This window comes from Peromyscus eremicus, chromosome 13 (genome assembly GCF_949786415.1).
Source record: "Peromyscus eremicus chromosome 13, PerEre_H2_v1, whole genome shotgun sequence".
Classification (NCBI taxonomy): domain Eukaryota; kingdom Metazoa; phylum Chordata; class Mammalia; order Rodentia; family Cricetidae; genus Peromyscus; species Peromyscus eremicus.
The window spans coordinates 44503113-44525998 of record NC_081429.1 but is presented as its reverse complement, the minus strand read 5'-3'; the positions used below and the strand labels follow the sequence as shown (position 1 = coordinate 44525998).

Sequence of the window (22886 nt, the reverse complement as noted above, 5' to 3'; positions counted from 1 at the left end):
CCCATTTTGTAGAAACTCATAGGAGGGACAGCTACCTGGTATCAGCTATGGACTTTGCTGATGATGTGTCAGTGTTGGGTTATTGTGATATCTGAGTCGTTGTGGTGCAGGGAGTTGACAGTAGGCAAAGATAGCAAGAGTCAGCTAAGAAGAGAGAAATCACAGCCATATGCAATGTAGTCAGAAAAGGGATATTCCAACACCTTTGCCATATGCTACTGTTGAAAAACAAGATGTTAGACTAACTCACACTCAATGGGAGGAGCTTTCACAGAGCATAAGTAGCAGATTGTATAGATCACTGAGCATCATCTTAGAAATATACCTACTAAAGGAGTATCAGTGGCAGAATTGTAAAGTTACAAATTATAGATTGTTAAACCAGTTATCACTGACCCGCAGAACTTTTCTATCAGAATTCTCTGAGGCAAAGTCTAGTGATATGCTGTGTGTGTGTGTGTGTGTGTGTGTGTGTGTGTGTGTGTGTGTGTGTACTTGAAAGGCTTTCTTGGTGTTTCTCTTGATCACCAGATTCAGAATAACTCGGAAACCTTTAGAGTTCTTACATATGGCTGCCCCATACTGCAGTATAAAGCAGAATATCTGAAGATATGCAGTAAATCTGGAGATGGGCTGGATATTCTACCAAGACGCCATTTATGTATGTTGAAAACCTTGGAGATTTAGATATTGTTAGCTTGACAGGAGTACAGAGATGACTGTGGCTCTCATCTTTGCCTCAGAATAAGCAAGACATGTGAGTCTTAAGGCAGCCTGGAGCAGTTCTGGCAAATAGGTTCAGTTGGCCTCCTCGGTGTATACTTGCATTTTGTTCTCATTCAGTACGATGCACAGCCCTTCACAGCTTATTTGCCAAGGTGGAAGCTGGTTTCCTGGGTGACAGAAGCATTCAGAAGGTTTTTCTATGCATACTCTCTTTTAAGGAAGGTTACTTTAAAAGTTATGTACTTAGGTTTAGGTCCTAGCACCCACATCCAGGTCACATCCAACCATAACTCCAGCTCCAGGGGATTCAACACCCTCTTTTGACCATCACAAGCAGGCACGGTGCACATACAGACATGCAGTTAAAACCCTAATACACATAAAATAATAGAAATACTAAAACATTTTAAAGTTGTAAACTTGGGGTCTGGGGGATGGCTCAGTGATAGAGCACTTGCCTAAGCATGCATGGTTCCCAGAGTTTGATCCTTAGTACTAAAAAAAAACAACAAAAACAAAAAACAAAAAAAGCCCACAAGCCACAAATTTTTGGTGAAGAGTTGTAGCTCAGTGATAGACACATGATTTGCATGTGCAAGGCCCTGAATTTGAGCACCAGAATTGCAATTTCAATTTGTATATTTCAGTTGCAAATTCATTTCTATCTTAAAATAACTGTACCCTTTAAATTGGCTGAGTTCATTTCTAGAATCCTAATGGGAAATCTTAGGAGATGTATATGAACCAGTTAAACTATTTTAGAAAGGGAGCTAGAGTGGCTTAAAAGTCAGAGTGGGAAGTGTGTGTAAGGTGACAGGGAATCGTTGGTGAAGTTGAAATGAGGCTTTATAGTGGGGTTCAAGTTCCAGTTCATGAAGAGGATCCAGAGTGAAGGTGCCGAAGTGTTTCCAAGCACCACGCAGTGTAGGTGGGAGTTTAGGGTGCATCCAGGGGTTACGGGTCAGGTAGAGAGCTCTGGAACTGAACTTACCATTGTATCCTCCCTCTTCCTTCTGGCTCCTATCACAGTGTAAGAGCTGGGATGGGCTTCTGAAACTATTTGGAAGCCATATACTTCACAAATAGTCTTCACATGTTTCTGAAAGATCCTTTTATCAATTAAGAATGAAGGGAGAACAAAGGCCAAATGATCAAAGACCTGTAGTTAACTATCTACCTGTGGGAATTACCGAGTTACTGTTTTTTGCTCACTGATTAGGAGTTCATGCTCTGACTTTCCAACTTGCATGCCTCTCTTCCCTCACTGCCTGGTTGAATATGCGAGTGTTTTTTTTTTTTTTTTTTTTCCTTCCAGGTCATGATCTTACTATGCAATCAACAGAGTTTCATTTGTACGCATGTGGAATACTGCCATCCACACTGCTACCTGCACCACAGCCGCTCCTGTGCCCGGCTGGTCAGGGCCATTAAACTGCTGTATGGGGACAGTGTAGACTCCCTGCGTGAGAGCAACAATATCAGCAATGTGGCTTTGAGGGGCAAGAAGCAGAAAGAGGTGAGTGAGAAGTCACTAAGGTAGCATATCAGGAGCAGGAGAAAAGATGTATTTATAATAATGTTTTTTTTTAATCTGCCCTGTAAATACAATTTCAAGCAAAAACAATTGTATAAAGCACACTACACAGATCCATGCAGAAGATAAGTGCGAGACAGACAGATGCTTTGTCTGTGTTTGTGAGTCAACATGGAGCATTACCCAGGCTTTGTCTTATAGATAAAAATTCAGGGAGTTTGTGTTGATGAGTAAGTAAAGGTAAGGAGAAGGAGAAGAGCATCTCCCTGGGACCTGGGAACATGACACCCTACATGAAAAGTAAGACTTGGCAGGTCTGGTTAAAGATTTTACAGTGAGAGAGTGTCCTGGATTATCCACGAGGGCTCAGTGTTGTCCTGTGTGTCCTCATCTAGGAAGAAAGGACTCCTGAGAATCAAGAGCAGAGCAGATGATGACAGCAGGCAGCAGAGTTGGGGGGTGGGGGTGTGAGCCCAGAAAAACAAGCAAACTCCAGATTCAGAGAAAGAGAAGGAAACAGAGTATCTCCTGGAACCTTTCAGTTCCTTGGAAACTCCTGACCCTCAGAATTGTAAACTCAAAAACTTGGGGTGTTTTAAGCCTTGAAGCCTGTGACAGTTTGTCAGAGCATCAGTGCAGAGCTAATGGAAGTATTCATTATGAATAAATGTATCCTCATGGATAAATGTATGAATAAGCAATAAATGGCTCAGACATTTACAGATGAATGTACTAAGAAAATTCTTTCAAGACCCTATGGTATTTCCAAGCATTAAGCTAAGCTTAAGTCTTCTTTTAGCTGAGTTGTCGGAAGAAAGTGACCATGACTGCGATCCTCTGGCAGGAAAACCTCCAGTTACCCGCCTGCCCCTGCACACGCAATGTAGCCAAAATGCCCATAACCTGAAAGTCATGGACCTCCTCTACAGTTACTTTCTCAAACGGTTCTGCAAAGAGATTTTATATAACACTTGCTCACTTCAACAAGCACTCTCTATGCACCAGCTATTGGCCAAGTATTAGATCAAATATCCTATTAAAAATAAATCAGCAGGAGGAAAGGATCTTTCCACTAAGGAGTTTACAAGTTAGGTTTGGGCTTAGAGCAGGCAATAATATATACACAAAGCAGTTTTGAGAATTTGAACAATAAAAGCAAAAATGCAGTTGAATTGTACAGCAATGTTTAAAACTTCAGTGTTCACTGTGGGGTGTTTATATTAAGGCTTTTTTATTTCAACTCATAAGTCCAGGTTATGGTTCATCCTAGCAAGGATGTCAAGGTGGAAGGAACTTGAAACAGATACTTACATCACATCCACAGTCAGGGGTAGAGAAAAATCAATGTATTCATGCTTACTTGCTTGCTCAAGAGTTGATTTCTCCAACTCACACATTTCAGAATCCTCCGCCTAGAGAATGGTGCTGCCCACAGTGGGCTGGGTCTTGGTCTCATTGAGAACTGAATTAAGACAATCACCCACAGATACACCCATAGGCCAACCCAGTGCCGACAATCCCCCTTTATGACTGTCTTTTCAAGTGAGTCTAAGTCATGTCAAGGTGACAGTTAAAGCTAACTATCTCACCATCTCTTCATTGAAACCTTATCTTGTTGGTGTTATGCACAGAATATACACACAATTAATAAATATTATTCTCCTTCTTTTAGCCTTTCATCTAAATTTTAATGGGATTTTACTTACGTTTTCTCGTTTGCCTTTTATTCGACTCTCCACCCGTTTATCTCTTCAGTAGAGTTGTAAAGAACCTCTGGACCATGCTGAGCCCATATTTTGTTCAGAATATAATAATGGACTAAAGAGGACTGAGGATGTGGCTTACTCATACAGAGTACTTGCCCCGGCATGCATAAGTCCTTGGGTTTGATCTGTAGTACCTCATAAACTGTGTGTGGTAGTGGTGAACTCATGTAATCTCAGCACTCAGGAGATGGAAGTAGGAGTATTAGAAATTCAGAATATTCCTTGGCTGCATAGTGAGTCTGAGGCCAGCCTGGCATACATCAGACCGCCTCAGTAGTAATAGTAATAGGCCAGAGAAACAAAGCCCTTGCCTTCAAATGTCATGGCAGTAGTCAGCCTTCTTCAGTATCCTGAGAAATCTTGTGGCCCTGTGGCTGCCTCTCACAACCTCAGCGGCTGTGGTAGAAGCATGCCAGTAGTGATCAGGCCGTTGTTACATGAATTTTCCTGAGGAGACAACAAAATACTTATTCACTTCATACAGAGAAGGAGCAAGCAAACCAAAGAAAAGATAGCATTCAAGTCCAGCCTAGTGGACCAATGAGTTATATACCCACAGCTAGCTACACCACCAGGAACTCTGCTGGGCACCAGAATTCCCTTTCCTGTAATTTCAGGGTGCCTAATGAGAGTCTTAAGCCAGCCTCATGAGTGTCTACCCTCTCCCTAGGTGGGAATGTTAACATGTCAATCTCATGAGCATCTCTTGCATATGATCACATTTGCTCTGTTATACAATAGCTGTGTTCATGCCCATCCCAGAACAAACAGCTAAATTACAGTTCTCCATTGGTGATGAATTCTGTCCTTTGTCTTGGCTTATTCATCTTAGATTTCTCTACAGATTCTTGCTTGATTCTAACCATTCATCTAGTCCAGTGAGATCTCAAACTCTTCAAAAACCACTACTAGATGTCATGGTAAATAGCCCTTGGTTCCATTTAATGCCTAGGTTCCTTTGACTTCAGTTTCATTTAAAAAAAAGTTCTCAAAATAGTTTGGACTGAATCAAGAGTCATACCATAAAGGTACTCAGGACTCTCACACGGTGTACTAAGTCCCTCTCACTCATGTTCCCATCTCTGGTGTCTACTGCCTGTCTCTAATCAAGTCAGCCAAACACAGTGACCAGCCTGTGGCCCTAATGTGAAAACCATCTGACTCCCTCCCCTTGCACTGAAACCCACACCCTAGGTATCATGGAGCCAGCAGACACACCATGCTTCCTCAGCACACTTGCCAACGTGTGCTTGTCCCAGAGGGGGCTAGCAGACAGAATAAAACACAAGTCTGTGTGTTTTAGCACGTTGGGTTTAATGTAAGCGCTCAGCTTTTCTTTCCCTGAACTGCATGCCATTGTGTCCTATAAATTAATCAAGAAGAGTTGTTTGTAAGTAACCATGAAAAGGATGCAATGTCTAGCCAGAGACCAAAGGGATATACTTGTAACAGTCTAACATCATTACTCCCCAGAAAATACAGAGCATAAAAATCAGTGAAATGGTTGTTTAAAAGTGTGTGCTGCATACAGAAAGCTATCACAGCTTTGCTAAGACGCATCAAGGGAGAAAGACTAAATGGAATGAAGGAGTTGCTGTTATTAAATTGGGAATTTGGGGGGTTTCTGTTTTCTTCATAGTTTCTGTCTTTTCCAGAAACTCTGAAATGCACGTGTATTATTTTTGAGTAGAAAGATACAGCACATAGGTAGGGATTTTAAATGCCACAAATGTTTTCAGAAGGATGTAAGACATACCTCTACATCTCTATGGGAAGCTATGGTAATATATGATTTTAAAGGTTTTCATTATATATATACATATGTATACTTTTTATACAGTATGTTTCCCAATTGTTTTATGTTTCCAAGTATGTATTTCCATGCTTTTTATTCTTTTTCTTTAAAAAAACACAGGTAGAGCTCTGATATCCTCTTTTCTATGTAAGTTAATTTTAAAAGATAGTCCAAGACCAGCTCTATAACAGATTCATTGTCTTGGAGTTTTTGTCAGAGTTTCAAGAGACTTTCTTGGGGCATGTGCGTGCTTGTAGATTTACTTTTTCTTTCAAAATATCTCCATCTATCACACTGTGAGGCTCTGCCAAAAATGCTTAAGTTTAGTTTTTCTCTTGGCGTAGAGGGAGAACGTGTTTCATTGGCCTGGCCCTGGCAAAATAAATGAGCTTTATTCTGTAAGGACCTGTGCATCCTGGAATAAAAAAAAAAAAAAAGCAGGAAGGAATCAAAAGTCAGGATTAATAAACAAGGAAGGACCAATTCTTCTCCAAACTGCTCTGACCCTGGCAGGCTTTGGCACTTTGGGAATCAGAGGCATGCGCTGTTTCGTCTATGTTCCTGTAGATGAAACAGCCCATTCTGGAGCCATGTTGAAGGCACAGTTTGAAAAGAAGAGTTGTTGTTTCCTTTTTTTTTTTTTTCAAGAAGCCATGTTGCCTGTTCAGTTTGTGTTGAGATGATGGGAGGTATCAACTTTTTATTCCTCAGCATCCCTGTTTGCCCTTTTGCATCTTAACACTTGAAATACTTCCTTTGTTCCCCTGACCACATACCTCAATGCGCACCTTAGAATAGAGTGTATTTTGTCTGGATTAATCTTTATTTAAAATGTTTTTTTAACCACTTGACAGAACATAATCAAACCTGAAATGAAAATTAGGAAACCTTTCTCTTTCCCAAATTTTGCAAATAACTAGCTTTGCAGGTTGGCCAGATCATGCCACACGTGTATCCTTGTTTCTTCAAAGGTAAAAGAGAAGCTTCATAGGAATCATATCGAATACCCCTTTTCTCAACAGAACCAATGCTTTTCAGGAAGTTTGGGTCTGTGCAAAAAAATTTATGCCATCAATTAGAAGGTATACTGTGGAGAAATTGGGAGACATAAAGCACTATGAGTTTTGTAAAAGCATCTTCAATATACACCTCACCTTCTCTTAGTGCTCAGATAAGTCATGCCTGAGGACGCCTTCCCTGAAGAAGAGAGTTTCAGATGTCAACTTGGAAGGGAAAAAGGACTCTGGAATGCTGAAGTACATCAGACTTCAGGTATTTGCACGTGGATCAGAAACATGCATGGGGCATTAACAGAAAAGAGTTCCCTTATAACCTGCCAATGAGTGTTTGGGACACAAAATGGAAGCTGGCACTGTGTTGGTATGAATGCCCTCTTAACTGGTGAGCAAGGTACCACCAAGTATGGGAGAAAAATCCATCTTGCTAAGACAGCTAGTTGCGACAGAACGAGGCCTAGAAGTTTGGGTGGGCACCTCTCACACTCTGCTGTCTCCAATGGAGCTAATCTCCCACTAGTATGTAACGGCTATCCACAGGCTTCTAAATGAGACCATCTACATTCATATACCCAGTCTGCTTCTCTGTCTCTGAGACTTAGGCAAGGAATTTCATTTTCCTCACTCTTTGTTGTCTCATCTATTAAAAAGGTATTGTAGGAATAGACTTATCTCAAAGAATTATTGCATGAATTAAAAAAATAATACATTGGCCTACTTATCCAGTTTTTGACACACTTGTTCTTACGAGCCAAGCTTGAAATCATCCCTTTTCCTTATGGGGAGAAAGGGCTTTTCATGTTTTTTCTAGAATGTTTAAAATTTTGACATTTATAATCTGCATATATATGTATATGGCCTAAATTATGAGTAATAATTGATTAAGTAGGACTTTGTGGGTGCACATGGGGCAATAGCCACAATGTATAATTATGTTGTTTCAAAGGGAAATGTCATCCAAGTTCATGCTGCCTCCAGAAATTAAATTTATAAATGGACTCCTTTATGAGGTACAGATCCCATGTGGTTTTCAGTGGAACTCTTTTAGCATGGAGAAAATAAAAGAAAGAAAGCTTTAAAAATCTACTAGAACTTTGAAGACAAATCCATGATTGTTGCTTTCTTTCTTTCCTGTAGAGGTTCGCATACTCCATGGTTAATTTTTTGAGTAATTGTAAAACATTTTTGTGTGTGTGTGTGATGAAAATATTACAAGATCAATATTTCTTTCTGACTTATCTCAACTAATAAAGTATAAGATTTACATACCACATCACCTAAATCCTCTCCTGTTTTAGGAAATAGCTTAAGATCACCCAAGAGAACCAGAGAAGGGAGGTAGTTCTTTTTTTTTTTTTTTTTTTTTTTTTTGGTTTTTCGAGACAGGGTTTCTCTGTGTAGCTTTGCGCCTTTCCTGGAACTCACTTGGTAGTCCAGGCTGGCCTCGAACTCACAGAGATCCGCCTGGCTCTGCCTCCCGAGTGCTGGGATTAAAGGCGTGCGCCACCACCGCCCGGCGGGAGGTAGTTCTTAAGTTTCAAGAAGTAATTGTTGTCTTAAAAGATTTTGATATGGGAACTAGCGATTCAAGGTTGGGTCCTTATGCTTATTCAGTAGATTCTTTTATTTTTAATTTCACAATTAACTCAATTTCACACATCAGCCACAAATTCCCCCATCCTCCCTCCTCCCACCCCCCAGCCCTCCCCCCCAATCACCCCCATTCCCACCTCCTCCTAGGCAAGGTCTCCCCTGGGGAGTCAGCCCAGCCTGGTAGACTCAGCTGAGGCAGATCCAGTCTCCTCCTCCCTACACCAAGTTGAGCAAAACGGTGGTGCTTCTTAGACTTTTCATATTTCATGTTATCATTGCTTGCATCATGAATTATGGGTTAGATACTTTTATTCTTACGTATTTTAGTGTAAGTGTTGCTTAATAAAGGCATTGAATGATTAAAAAACAAAGATTTTGAAACATGGTTTGTGCCCCTCTCCCAGGTGATGAGCTTGTCACCTGCTCCCTTGTCTCTGCTAATCAAAGCAGCTCCAATCCTGACAGAGGAAATGTATGGAGATATCCAGCCCGCTGCCTGGGAACTGCTTCTCAGCATGGATGAGCACATGGCAGGTGCAGCAGGTAAAGAAACACTACTTGAGATCTGGCTCCTGCGGCCATTAGTGATCACAGTATTGAAACAGAAAAAGAGGCATCTTCAATTCCATGTAAGGATGATGGAAGTTTCTAGACCTCTAAAGAATGTTGTACTTCTAAGGGAAGCAGACCCATGTTTTCAGGGCTTTCTTCAAATCGTGTTTATACCATTTGCAATAATACAAGATCATCAGATCTCTCTCAGGGTATTAGTGTTCTATGACTGTGATGGAATACTTTGGAGCTGGAAATGAACTTCACTTGATAGAATGCTTGACTGTTATACACAAATCCCTGGGTTGGGTCCTCAGTGCCACATAAAGCCAGGCAAGGTAGCACATGCTTGTACCACCTCCACTCCGGGGGAGGGGGGGGGGAGGCAGGAGGAACAGAAGCTCAGCATCATCCTTGGCTACCTAGTGAGTTCAAGGTCGGCCAGGGCTACATGAGACGCTGGCTCAGAAACAAGGAAATCACACACACACACACACACACACACACACACACACACACACACACACACACATGGTTAACCCAGAGGAAATAGGAAATAGTGTGGGCAAAATGACACAGATGTAAAAATAGATTCTGTTTGTTTAGAAATCTTGAGGAGATGAGCTTGACAACTCGGGCAGTTTCACAGAAGGGCTACTTGCTTATAGCATTGGACAGCTGAGTGGGACCCAGGGTACTACAGACAGTTTTATCACGGGTGTAGACATTTTTTAAGATTTATTATTTTTATGTGCATTGGTGTACCAGACCCCTTGGAACTGGAGTTACATACAGTTGTGAGCTGCCATGTAGGTGCTGGGAATTGAACCTGGGTCCCCTGGAAGAGCAGCCAGTGCTCTTAACCACTGAGCCATCTCTCCAGCCCCAGGTGTAGACTTTCTAAAGTTGCTGTAGACAATTGCTCATGGGCTTTGAGCCAACAAGTTATATAACTGTTGTTTAACTTAACATGATATTAGTTTGGCTTTTGAAGCCCTGACTTTCGTGGTGATGTATGCCTACAGTTCTGTAGCTCGAGTTTTCCTGCCTGGCCCACAGTCAGGACAAATCTCTCTCACCTGCCAGTCCCACAGCCACTCAGACCCAACCAAGTAAACACAGAGACTTATATTGGTTACAAACTGTATGGCCGTGGCAGGCTTCTTGCTAACTGTTCTTACAGCTTAAATTAATCCATTTCTATAAATCTATACTTTGCCACATGGCTCATGGCTTACCAGCATCTTCACATGCGGCTTGTCATGGTGGCGGCTGGCAGTGTCTCCCTCTCAGCCTTCCACTTCCCAGAATTCTTCTCCTTGTCCTGCCTATACTTCCTGCCTAGCCAATGGCCAATCAGTGATTTATTTACTGACCAATCAGCAACACACTTGACATACAGACCATCCCACAGCACAGTTCCATCACCCAGGAGATTGGAAGTAGGAGAATCCTAAGTTTGAGGCCAGTCTGGGTTAGATAATTGAGTTCCAGTTCAGCCTGAGATACATGGTGAGACTTTGACAACAACAACAACAACAACAACAACAACAACAACAACAAAAACTTTCAAGGATTAAGGATGCAGCTCACTGGTGGAGCACTTACTTAGTGTGTACAAGGTTCTAGATTCATGTCTAGCCTGAAAATAAAGAAATTAAGGTAGTGATTGGTTTTAAGTGAACAATAAGCAGTGACATTTAGAGTTAGTCATAAGACACTGGTGTACATCATGATGCCTGTGGCAGCTGAAGCAATGGGTGCCTGGTGTCTCTTGAGGGAAGGGGTCTTTAGAATGAAGGAGTACAGAGATGGCCTTGAAGCACTGGCCTTCTCTACCTTCAGAGTTCTAGAGAAATAAATTCAGCAGAAAAAAGATCCCCCCCAATCTTTATTACAAAGCAAAGGAGACCAATTCTTCTCACAGATTTTTATGGAGGTGCTAAGATTTTATGGAGGAAAGAATTGCTGCACACACACACACACACACACACACACACACACACACACACAATTTGGTCTGCTGGCAGCTTATGACTGTTATGAGAAAACTATTTTGGTAAGAAGACTAAAGTAGAACTCTTCAATATGTAAAATATAAACATGGTGTTTAAAAAAAATTGAAGCAGGGTGGAATACATTTAAAAATTGAAAAGTGGATATTGACATATAGTAGGCTAAAATGGTTTAGGATTACAAGTGTGTGCCCTATTGCCTGGCACAAGTACCTCATTTGATAGATGAACAAACTCAAGTCAGAGTTGAAGGAAGTTGTGGAAGTCTGTCCCACAGAGAATCAGAGAGCCATAAAACCCAACCCAGACCTTTAGACAGCACACTATAAATGGTTGTGCTTTAGATCACTTTGCTAGAGAAAAATAAAATGCACTTCAGAACTTCAGTGCACTTCTCATTACACAAGGCTCTTTCCAGGCTGGAAAGATGGCTCCGGCAGCCTTGAGAGGCTCAGACTCACAGCAAAAGCACAAAGCGCTTTCCTGCGCATCCTTTGCCTTTTCCTGGAATAGTAAACTTGGAGTCAGATATTATCAAGTACTCATCGTCGTTCTTCCTGGCCATTTTCCAGGGAAGAAATGGAAGCTCCGAGGTTAAGAGTCTTGTCCAAGATCGTGTAGCAAAGAAGTGTCAGAGCTAGGACCCAACCTCAATTCCGTTGGCACAACAGAGCATGGTTTGGGGCTCTAGGGAGAGAAAGTATGTCCTTATGCCTGCCACTGGCCCCTCTATCTGTGCTATGGAGGTGTTCCTCTTCACTCACAAGCCCTATAACTTACCACCACACCCATATTTCTCTTATTAATATTTAGCTTCTGCCAAAATTTAAGATTTTAAGTCTTCTGATTCATGGAATCACATTTTGCATCTCCATCTCTGAGAAGGGCCAATGTCCTGATTAGAATCTACATCATGGACTTTGCTTTTCATATAGCTGATAGAGCTGAAGTTGTCTTAAAGACTGTATCCTTGTGTCATCCTTAGATCACTACTGAAGAGTCTAGCCGTTTCCTAAATGGCACATTTCACTGCATAACTTTTTTTCATTGCTTTCTCTGGCTCTGCCTTTTCACCATGAGCCAAAAGAAGCTTTGCTTAGAATGAGTAGTCTGCTGAAATGTCATGCTGTCCCTGCTTTGGCACCAGCTAGTAGATGTTCCGGCCAAACAAAGTTTGCTGTTTAGCTTCTAGTGGCTGGAACATTGTTAGCTTTGGCCCCTGCTAGTGGTCAAGCCTCTTCACCTCAGGAGTGGTTGTGAGGAGATAGGAGCAGTTCCCATATCCCCTCAACCCTAGAAATAAGGCAACATCTTAAGATGTGCACCTGATGAATTAATTGTTGGCTGTCTCTAGCCGCCATGTTCCTGCTGTGTGCGGTGAAGGTCCCTGAAGCTGTGTCAGACATGTTGATGTCCGAGTTCCACCATGCAGAAACTGTACAGAGGCTGAATGCTGTCCTCAAGTTCCACACGCTCTGGAGGTTTCGCTATCAGGTCTGGCCAAGGATGGAGGAGGGAGCACAGCAGATATTTAAGGTGAGGGGTGCTCTGTACGTGGAAATTAGATCAGCACTACCAACCTAGGGCTTCTTTAAATCCATGAAACACAGACTTACAATGTACAGCCAAAGAATTCTTCTTCCCTCTGAATATATCGGTAAGCTTAGCCCATATATAAATAATTCTATTTGATTCAGCAGGTAAGCTTAACCCATATATAAATAATTCTATTTGATTCAGCAAATTGGAATATATAAGAATATAGAACAAGAAAATCAAGTCAGTAGCAGCCTGAATATCTCATTGTCATACTTGGGGGTAAGCACCTAAGTGTGGAGTGTAACCGTCCAGGCATTTTGCTTGCTACACACATACAGATGTTTAGGGCAGCATAGAGTGATCCGCACAACTTGTGATCATTTTGTTAAAACATTTATTTTACTAATGAGTAAACTGAGGCCCCAAGAGGATTATCCTGTGCCCTGTAACAGAAAAGTCTTAGAAGACAGCCCTTTCCTCTAGTATTTCTTATGCCTCTAAGGAGCCACTCAGACCCTTGACACCTACTAAGGCTGTGTTTACTTCTACCTGGGACTCTTTTCAGCTTCTACTCCATCCTCCCTCACCTCACTCTTCTGTGTCAACTAACAGATCCCGCCTCCCAGCATAAACTTCACCCTGCCCTCACCAGTACTTGGAATGCCATCTGTCCCAATGTTTGACCCTCCGTGGGTCCCTCAGTGCAGCGGGAGTGTCCAGGACCCCATTAATGAAGACCAGTCCGTGAGTACCAGGCCCTTTCTTTCCCATGTCTCCACCTTGCATGGGATGCATGAAACCATTTGACCATCCCCGTCATGAGAATGGAGTGACAGAGAAAGCCACAGTGGCCCGCAGTATCAGGGATAGTAGAAACTAGCTTCTATCAAGCTGTTTGGTTTTATTGTCAAGGAATCAAACAGGCATTTATTTACTGGCAAACGAAACATTTTTCCTGATGTTTGTCGTTATATTAATTTAACTGCAATGTGTGAGCTGCCTGGCCGTTGAAGACATGGATCCAGCAAGAGTAAGAAGTAAAGTGTCAGCAGCTTCTGCTTCTTGTTTATTTCTAATTTTGTTGTTATCACCACCATCATCATTGTCACCATCACTGAAAACTTTAGGAGTTACAGTCTTCCTATGTATCGCTGCCATGTGTAACAGATACAGCTAGGTTTATTTACAGAAAAAAACCCCACGAATTTGTGCCTTTTGTAATAGATGAGCCTTCGAAATACATGTTTATTGTCTATTGAGTAGCATGCCTCTACATTAACAACAATGCTTTTTAAAAGCTCAAAAAATGAAGCAAAAACAGAAAGGGAACACATCTCAGTACAGTCCCACCATTATGTCCATGAACAAACTCCCATGGAATTTCCATAATTTGGTGTGTATATGTTAAATATATCTTACATGTCTCCTAAAAGACCTTCAGAAGGATTGCACCATTACCTTTTATACTTTATACAAAAACGTTTTCTGTTGTCAATGCAAAACTCATCTCTTGCTGTAAGGATAATAAGAGATAACTCATTCTGAAGCAAATATTAGTGGCATGGTTTAGGGATGTAGATTTATGCTACTCTGAATGACACCTTGGAAGAAGTTTCATGAACACCTATAGTCTCAGAACAGAAGAAAATCATTAATCAACACATTTACTAAATACATGTATGGGGAGACAGGAAACTTACAGAAGAAAGATGAGGAGTTCTTGCTTCAGATGCTACCCTGTAACACTTTAGCTAGGAGGTTGATGGAGCCTTGTGGTTAATGAATTTAAGACATCCCAAAGGTTGCTTGCTAAAAGGGCTGCTAGGTCAGTTGCAGAAGTTTGTAGTTAGTGGCTATTAAGGGCACTAAATATAGCCCAAGAAAATTTTAGCTTTCAGTCTGCAACATTTCTGCTTTCCACAAACCAGAAATTCTAGCCAGTCGATCTACAAAATTTTGAATACCAATATAATTTTTTGCAGTGTGTGTGGGGTTGGGGTGGGGACTGCAGCTCATACTACTTCTTTGAATGGTGAAAAGAAATTATTGGTGTTTTAATTCACACATCTTTGAAAACATTAGTTGAATATATTTCCGATTCCTGTAGTATGCCTTATAACAGACCGGCTTAGCTACCTGGCTCTGAAAATTAACCATGTGATTCATTGCTGTACCATTCATCTGTTGTACTATTCATCATGGTAAACTGTTAGTCTTGTGTTAATATCCTACCTAATGGAGCTTCTGTAATGAAGCCAAAATCTCCAGAACCATCAGTGACTACAGGGCAACAGAGAGGTGCGGATTTGCTGGTACTTCAAATTGTCAGAGAAAGACTCTAGTGGCCACTGCTTTGCTCAGATCCCTGCCTGTCCCTACAGCTCTCAGCATCTATCTCAGCATATACATTATGACTAAGGAAGGCATGAATGGTGTAGCCACTGCATGGGATGAATCTTCTGTTCTTTGTCTCTATCTTTCACCTGTGGAACAGTAGATTGGTTTTAAAGTTTTTCACTTCATGTTTTACGTTCAACCTGGGTAAAACTTTATAGTGTCCTACTTTCCATTCAGTAACATTCTCCTGCAAAGTATTTCCAGTGTGCTGCTGTACTTACTGATGAATGTTATTTATATTGTGCTAAACACTTGAGTGATAAAATGAAGTAAACCATGTAACTAACTAGCTTATTTGAGAGGCATGTCACATTCTTCCTCCTTTGCATGTTCTGTCTTTCCATTTTACTGACCTTATATGATAAACATACTTCATTTAAAGCCAGTTTAATAAAAGTTGTTCTTCATGTTTAAGTCGTGAATTGATATCACCTGAACATGTGAAACAGAATTATCTCCAGAAATTACAAACATTCTTGAGAAATAACAATGATGAGGGTGGGGGGAGTCACCAACTGTAGAAATTTAGTGTGTGTGTGTGTGTGTGTGTGTGTGTGTGTGTAGGTAGGTAGGTAGATATATAGATCAATAGATAGACAGATGATACATAGATAGATAGATAGATAGATAGATAGATAGATAGATAGATAGATAGATAGACTTGAGTAAGATAGACAGATAGATAGATGATAGATAGAGAGATAGATAGATACATACATAGATAGATAGATAGGTAGATAGATAGATAGATAGATAGATAGATAGATAGATAGATAGATAGATTTGAATTAACTCGTGAATGGCCTATCATTTCATAAGGGCAAACTCCCACCTTTGAGTGATTTGTTGGATCACTCTTTGTGCCTGTGACCCTGTAAGAAGTGAGACCATGCACTTGCTTTTGTGTCTCCACAGAAATCCTTCTCTGCCCGGGCTGTGTCCCGCTCTCATCAGAGGGCAGAGCACATCTTAAAGAACTTGCAGCAGGAAGAAGAGAAGAAACGCCTCGGTCGTGAGGCGAGCCTCATTACCGCCATCCCCATCACCCAAGAGGCTTGCTATGAGCCCACCTGCACCCCCAACTCCGAGCCTGAGGAAGAAGGTGCTTTCACACCTTTTTTTAATGGGGATTTTATGCGGGAGGGGCATGCCACAGGGAAAACACCTGCTTTCAGGTTAAACAGAGATGACACCATGTGAAATGCCCGCCCCTGTCTCTCCCTCACAAGGAGAGGAAAGAAAATGCTGTTTCTAAAGTTAGAGTTGTCCTGTCCCTGGAGAGTGGTAGTAACCTTGAACAAATCAGTCTGATAGCGGGACAAGCATTGGTTGTGATCCAGGGAGGCTGAATCCACCATGCTCAAGACAGCAAATGCACTGAGTCTTCCTTACTAAAAATGAGTTCATCCATTAACCACTTTTAACCTTCCCAAGTATAGATAACTTTCCGGTGGTTATCAAAAAAAATGATTAGTAAACCATTCTAAATTCATTGATTCTCTGTTCGTTTTTTTGTGGGAAATTTTGTGAGGCATTTTCTGTTCTGTAGAAGTCCTATGTTTTGTTTTCTAAGTATGCGGTAAAGTTACTTAAGCATTCTGGTCTGAGGGTGGTCGTACTTGATGTAAGTACAACTTTACTTGTACTGATGATAAATTTTTGGTTAGAAAACCAAAATTCACATTCCCCGTTCTGCTTGCCAGTAGAAGAAGTCGCCAATCTGACATCCCGACGGCTGTCTGTGAGTCCATCCTGCACCTCCAGCACATCCCACAGGAACTACTCCTTCCGCAGAGGGTCAGTCTGGTCCGTACGTTCAGCAGTCAGTGCTGAAGGTGTGTCCTCTGACCAACATGTTGTTCTTCATGACTACTTTGTTCTAAAATATATTATAATATCAGAAGTGCTTTATGGCTTAAAGTTCATATTTATTTAGTTATGTGAGCAATTTTTGAGTTCAAAGTTTTTGTAATATTAGCTTTATTCTTTGCTCAGATGCATCTAGTTGTCCCATTTATAAATTACTAATTATGCTCTTCCTTAAATTTTCTTGGCACTATTTTCAAAAGACACTTGGTTGTGAGTGAAGGTGTCCATCTCTATACTGATCTATTTCGGTCTCTATCTTGATCCCAACCCCAGGCAGTCTTGGTTGTAGCTTTCTAGTTAAGTTTTTAAATTGCAAAGTGAAAGAGGACTTTCACTTTCCTCTTTCACTTTGTTTTTCATTTCTAAGATTATTTTAGCTATTCTTGAACTCTTGGCATTCCTATGTGAATTTTAAGATGGGTTCATCAGGCAGATGTATCTTAATCAATGGACCCGTGAACATGGGTTATCTGTCCATTCATACTATTATAATGGGTGTGACTTTTGGTCTACAAAGCTTACACTTCTTTTGTTGAATTTATTCCTATTTTTTGTTGTTATTGCAAGTTTATAGGAACTTGTTCTTCAAATTTCACTTACAAGGCTTTTTATTACTAATGTGTCATTTGCAAACAGAAATTATTCACGTTTTTCCTAATGTAGTTTCCTTGTATTTCTTGTTATTGACTACTTAACCCTGCTAAGTTTCAAGGATAATGTTACTACAAACAGTGACAATATATATTTTTGTCTTGCTAGCAGTCCTAAAGAGGAAGCATTTAGTCTTTCACCATCAATTATGATATGAACCATGAATTTTTAGTAAATAATCTTTGTAATGTGAAGGAAGTTCCTTTGGATTCGCAGGCCTTTCATATTTTAATCATGAAAATGATCTTATGTTTGTCAAATGGTTTCTATGCACCAATTAAAATTCTCCTGTGCTTTTTTTCTTCATTTAATTGACATGCTATGTTGCATTCCTTTTTTCATGGGTTGTACTATGCTTACTTAACATTCCAAAGATACACCGTCTTGTTCATAGTCTGCAGTCTTTCTTTTACATGGTTCTAGATACCATTTGTCAAGACTTTGCTGAGGGATATTGGTCCACAGTTTCATTTCTTGTATTGTCATCAAATAGTTTCAGTATCAGAGTATATACACAGCTGAGTAGATACACAGGTATAAATTGCCTTCTAAACACTGTTCCTGCTGAATTCCAAAAGTAGAGATATATGGTTTTCCTTTTCATAACAATCAAAGTCCTTTTAATTTCCTCTGTGAGTTGTGATTTGATTGACTGGTGTTTTAGAGTCAAGGTAATTACTACATATTTGATTTCCTTGTGAGTTCTGTCTAGCTGCTTTCTTATGAAAAATTATATAGTCTCCACTGATTATTGTCACATTATTTTTCTCCTTTTACTTCTGCCTTTATTTACTTTACATTTTTAGAGTTCTACAATTACATGCATATATGCATATGATTAATCTTCCTGATAAGTTGAGTCTTTATCAAAAAATATCTATCCTTGCCTGTAGTAAGAGCTTTTCTCTTAAAATATACATCATCTAGCATGAAGTTTACCATTCCAACTCTCTTTTCATTTCTGTTCACATGCTTATGTTTGTATTTTTGAAGCAATATTATGATTCTTATACATAGATTGATTTTTAGTCAAGTTTATATGTTCATTTTTTTTACCCATTCCACTAATTCTGACTTTTGTTTGGAGAATTTAGTCCATTTTCACTTCCTGCAATTGATGAATAAACTAAGATTTATATCTTCCATATTAAAGGACAAACTATGCCACAGGAAACACAGTTTTGCAACATTTATTTTAGGTTACAATCATCTTCATTTATATGGCACTTATATGAAAATACAGCATATTCATAATAACTACCTCAAAACCATTGCCTAATAAGTACCATAACATCTAAGCATTCCCGGGACAGTTTCTATTGATTGTATTTGTTCCTGAATATGAACAGAAATTTCTTGTTTGAGTGCCTTATACACTTTTTATTGAAAGTCAATAAAGTCAAAAAAGAAAAAAAAAAGCTGAGTGGTGGTGGTGCACACCTTTAATCCCAGCACTTGAGAGGCAGAGGCAGGTGGATCTCTGTGAGTTCGAGGCCAGCCTGGTCTACAGAGTGAGTTCCAGGACAGCCAGGGCTACACAGAGAAACCCTGTTGAGAAAAAGCAAAAAAAAAAAAAAAAAAAAAAGAAAGAAAGAAAGAAGAGTGAACACAATTTGTAATGTGACAGATGTCTGTCATCTATCTATCCACCCACCCATCATTGTTAGCATCCCATATGCATCTAATGAGAAGTAGGATTGAGAACAATAAGCTTTTGTCTTCCAGCCCTTCATAGGACCTCTAAAATCTCATCTGTCACAGAAGTTAAGATAGGAGACTCAAAGATTCAACATTCTCTATATTCTATAAAAAATGTTTATTTTGTATTAATAATACGTGGCTTTATTTTCATATGAATCTGCTGGTAAGTAACTTTGCTACCTTTCTTGACGTCTACTACCTCCACTGCCTTTTTCTTTATTCTAAGTGAAGTAATTATCGATTTTAATATTTATTGAACTTATCAGGTGAGGGTATTAATATGACTGGGTTACGCTATGCCAGCCGTAAATTCACATGCTTTCTGCTACCCAGTGTTTGTGCTCATAATCTCTCACACATGTTTGTGACATGTGGCGTGACATCTATGAAAAAAATGCCTTAGTCTTCACTTAGAATTTTATTTTCTCTGATTTTATATTATGAACTAACTTCCTCTCTCAATATGTCTGTGCTTCTCTTCCTCTGCAGTACAAGATAATGACAGTGCTTGGGAAGTGGGTTAGTTCTGTTGTTTTATAGGGGGAGGCACTCTCCATAAAGCCACATTTTTTTTTTAATTTTTAGCAATATTATAGATTGTATTGTCAAACAGGATTTGAACTGGAAATCATGGTTGCATTGGGATTTTGTCTCTGCCCCCAGATGAGGAACGCACCACTGAACATACACCAAACCACCACGTGCCTCAGCCTCCGCAAGCAGTATTCCCAGCATGCATCTGCGCCGCGGTCCTTCCCATTGTTCATTTAATGGAGGATGGAGAGGTGCGAGAAGATGGAGTGGCAGGTATCATCGGGCCAGCCAAACCGTTCTGTTCTCACCCCACTCATTTGAAGGGAAACAGACGTTTTTCTCTTGAACATACAATCTACCTACCACATGCTAGATTGCTCTATGTATATTATATTTACGGATGTATATAATTATAGATGTTTAACATAGCATGCTAATGTTACCACTTCTCTGCCTCCTTCTCTTGCTATTTTTATTACCTTTACTAAGAAATTTCTTTAAAATAGTTTGCTAGGTCCATGAAAAATTTTTATGACCAGAAAGTATATCAGTACATATTTGACTATCAAGATGTCAGTGATTTTTTTTCCCACTTCAGAAATCTTAGCTATTAATTCAGTCACACCAAAGCCTTCATTCCTACTTGATTATTTTTCCAAATATAAAGAGAAGTCTGACAGAAGAAATAGTAAAATAGGGATACAGTGGCTATATTTATAATGGGCAAAATGTTCAATTTTTTTTTGCCTGTTTTTTTTTTCTTTTTTTATTCTTTGCTAAGAATTGAACCCAGGGTCCTGCACATAATAACCAAGAGCTCTAACACTAAGATGTACCCTCAATCCTCTTCTTCCTTTAAAAAGAATTGAGACATAGTCTCATTAAGTTGTCCAGGCTTGCTTTAAACTCACTTATAGCTGAGGCAAGCCTTGAACTTGAAATTCTCCTGTCTCAGCACCCACTGCCAAGTAGCTGTAATTTCAAGCCTATGCCACCAAACTCAGCTTAGGTTAATATTCTTCCAATTTATGCAAGAGAGAGCACAAGATCTATATTATTAATATTAAAACTCAATAATAATAATTTTTAACACTCCACCCCCCCATGAGCAAAAGATGTGAACATCTCTAGGCCAACAACACCCATGAATAACACAGTTACATAAACAATACTATCTCACATTTTGTTTACAAAACTGCAAAACTTATTTCAAATTTAACTGTCCAAGGTTAGTGAAGAAACAAGAAAAGTATCATGCTAGCACCTCACAGGAGAGGCATAAATTTGGGACAAGCATTGGAATGTTGTTTCACAATATGCATAAAAAGGCAGAAAAGCCCTTTAGCATAGACTTGGTGTTTTTCATATAAAAATTTGTAAAGGACATTGTACATTATATATCATATATGATAATGAATCTTTGAAAATAACGTGAATGCCTAAGCACAGGGTATCAATTAATCTTGTTGCCTTTGTATGATAGCATTCTCAATGCTTTGAAAGTCAGAGTCAAGAAAATTAACTTAAAGAGTGTTCTGTGTAATGCAAAGTAGAGTTTGAAATAGCATTTTCTATATGCTGCTTTGTAATATGTGTATGTATGATTTTCATGAATATGAAAAGCAGATCCCAGTTAGTAGCTTTCTGTATTGATGAACTTAACAGTTTTTATTTTTCTCTCCAATTTTTTTCTGTGTTTCAACATTTTAAACATCATATTGCTTTATTAAAGCAGTAAGATTTTTTTTAGATCTCATAAAGATATTTTAGTAAGCAGTTTTAACCTAGAAACCCCATCTCTGGATTGTGTATAGAGCTCAGTGGTAGAACCTTTGCTTTGCATGTGTGAACCCTGGGTTCAGTCTCCAGCATCATACACACATACACTCACACACACATTTTAATTATTTAGAAAGATACTTGAAAATTAAAGCTTATACTTATATGTTTCTTATTCATAGCATTTATTTGTATAGCTCTTGATCTTAATTTGATGTTAATTTATGAAGCAAAAACTTAATATAATTTATTCAAAATATAGGCTGAATGATAAATTCATATTACGTTCTAGGTTTTTAGCTTGAAAACCAGCAGAACTGAGGGCCACTGTTCAAACTGAAGTTCATGTGTTGTTGACCAACCCTCCTCTGCTTCCTTTCCCAGTACACACCCAGGGAACCTTATCCTGACCTTGTGTTACAATGAAGTAGCACTGTCCCCATAGGATTATGTATTTATTCCTAGGAACAGAATTACTGCCAACTCAACTGCTTTATCTTGCCGAAATGGATACTGTTTAAAGTATCTGGATGATAAAAATTCGTCCCTAGTTCATTTGTATTTTAAGCCAAACCATATTTTAAAACATAAATAATTGCTTTTGGAATTTATGCTGGGATTAAAGAGATAGCTCAACAGTTAAGAGCATTTGGTTTGATTCCCAGCACTGACATGGTGACTCACAACCATCTGTAACTAGTTCCAAGGGATCCAACACCCTCTTCTGACTTAACCTCTGCAGGCACCAGGCACACATGTAGTGGGCATATATACATTTAGGCAAAACACTCATATATATATATATATATATATATATATATATATATATATATGTATGTATATATATAATGATCTGAAAATTGTTTAAATAAAATAGAAATTAAATTTTAAAGCTGAATTTATACAAAATGCTGATCTGACTTTAATTTAACGAAGACTTACATTGCCAACATTAGGTTGGTCTCCAGGGCTAGGACTACCACATATAATTGCAAAGGTAATGCTTGCCAAGCAATGCCAATACCTAATGACCAACTCCCTCTTGCTTTCCTTTCCTTACACAAGCAAATATTCAGTGAAAACAAAACCAACAGCTTTCCACTTTTCAATATAGAAAATGTTCAGAGGACCTTTTCTTTTTTTTCATATCATGACCACATGAGCTTTATTGCATTTTACTCTTTAAAAAATAATAGTTTAATTATTTGAATATTTCACACATGTGCATATTTTTACTTTTTTTTTTTTTTTTTTTTTTGGTTTTTCGAGACAAGGTTTCTCTGTGTAGCTTTGCGCCTTTCCTGGACCTCATTCTGTAGACTAGGCTGGCCTCGAACTCACAGAGATCCATCTGCCTCTGCCTCCCGAGTGCTGGGATTAAAGGCGTCTGCCACCACCGCCCGGCACAATTTTACTCTT

At 39.4% G+C, this 22886-nt stretch overlaps 1 protein-coding gene across 1 annotated transcript in view; it reads left to right on the top strand.

The window, feature by feature from the left end:
- Unc80 (unc-80 homolog, NALCN channel complex subunit) overlaps positions 1-22886 on the top strand; it is a 180390-nt gene that overhangs the window by 102609 nt on the left and 54895 nt on the right. The window contains 8 exon segments of the mRNA XM_059278011.1: positions 2042-2242; positions 6986-7093; positions 8835-8973; positions 12352-12533; positions 13149-13280; positions 15849-16035; positions 16637-16768; positions 19818-19961. Of these exon segments, the coding sequence (XP_059133994.1) occupies positions 2042-2242; positions 6986-7093; positions 8835-8973; positions 12352-12533; positions 13149-13280; positions 15849-16035; positions 16637-16768; positions 19818-19961 (1225 nt within the window).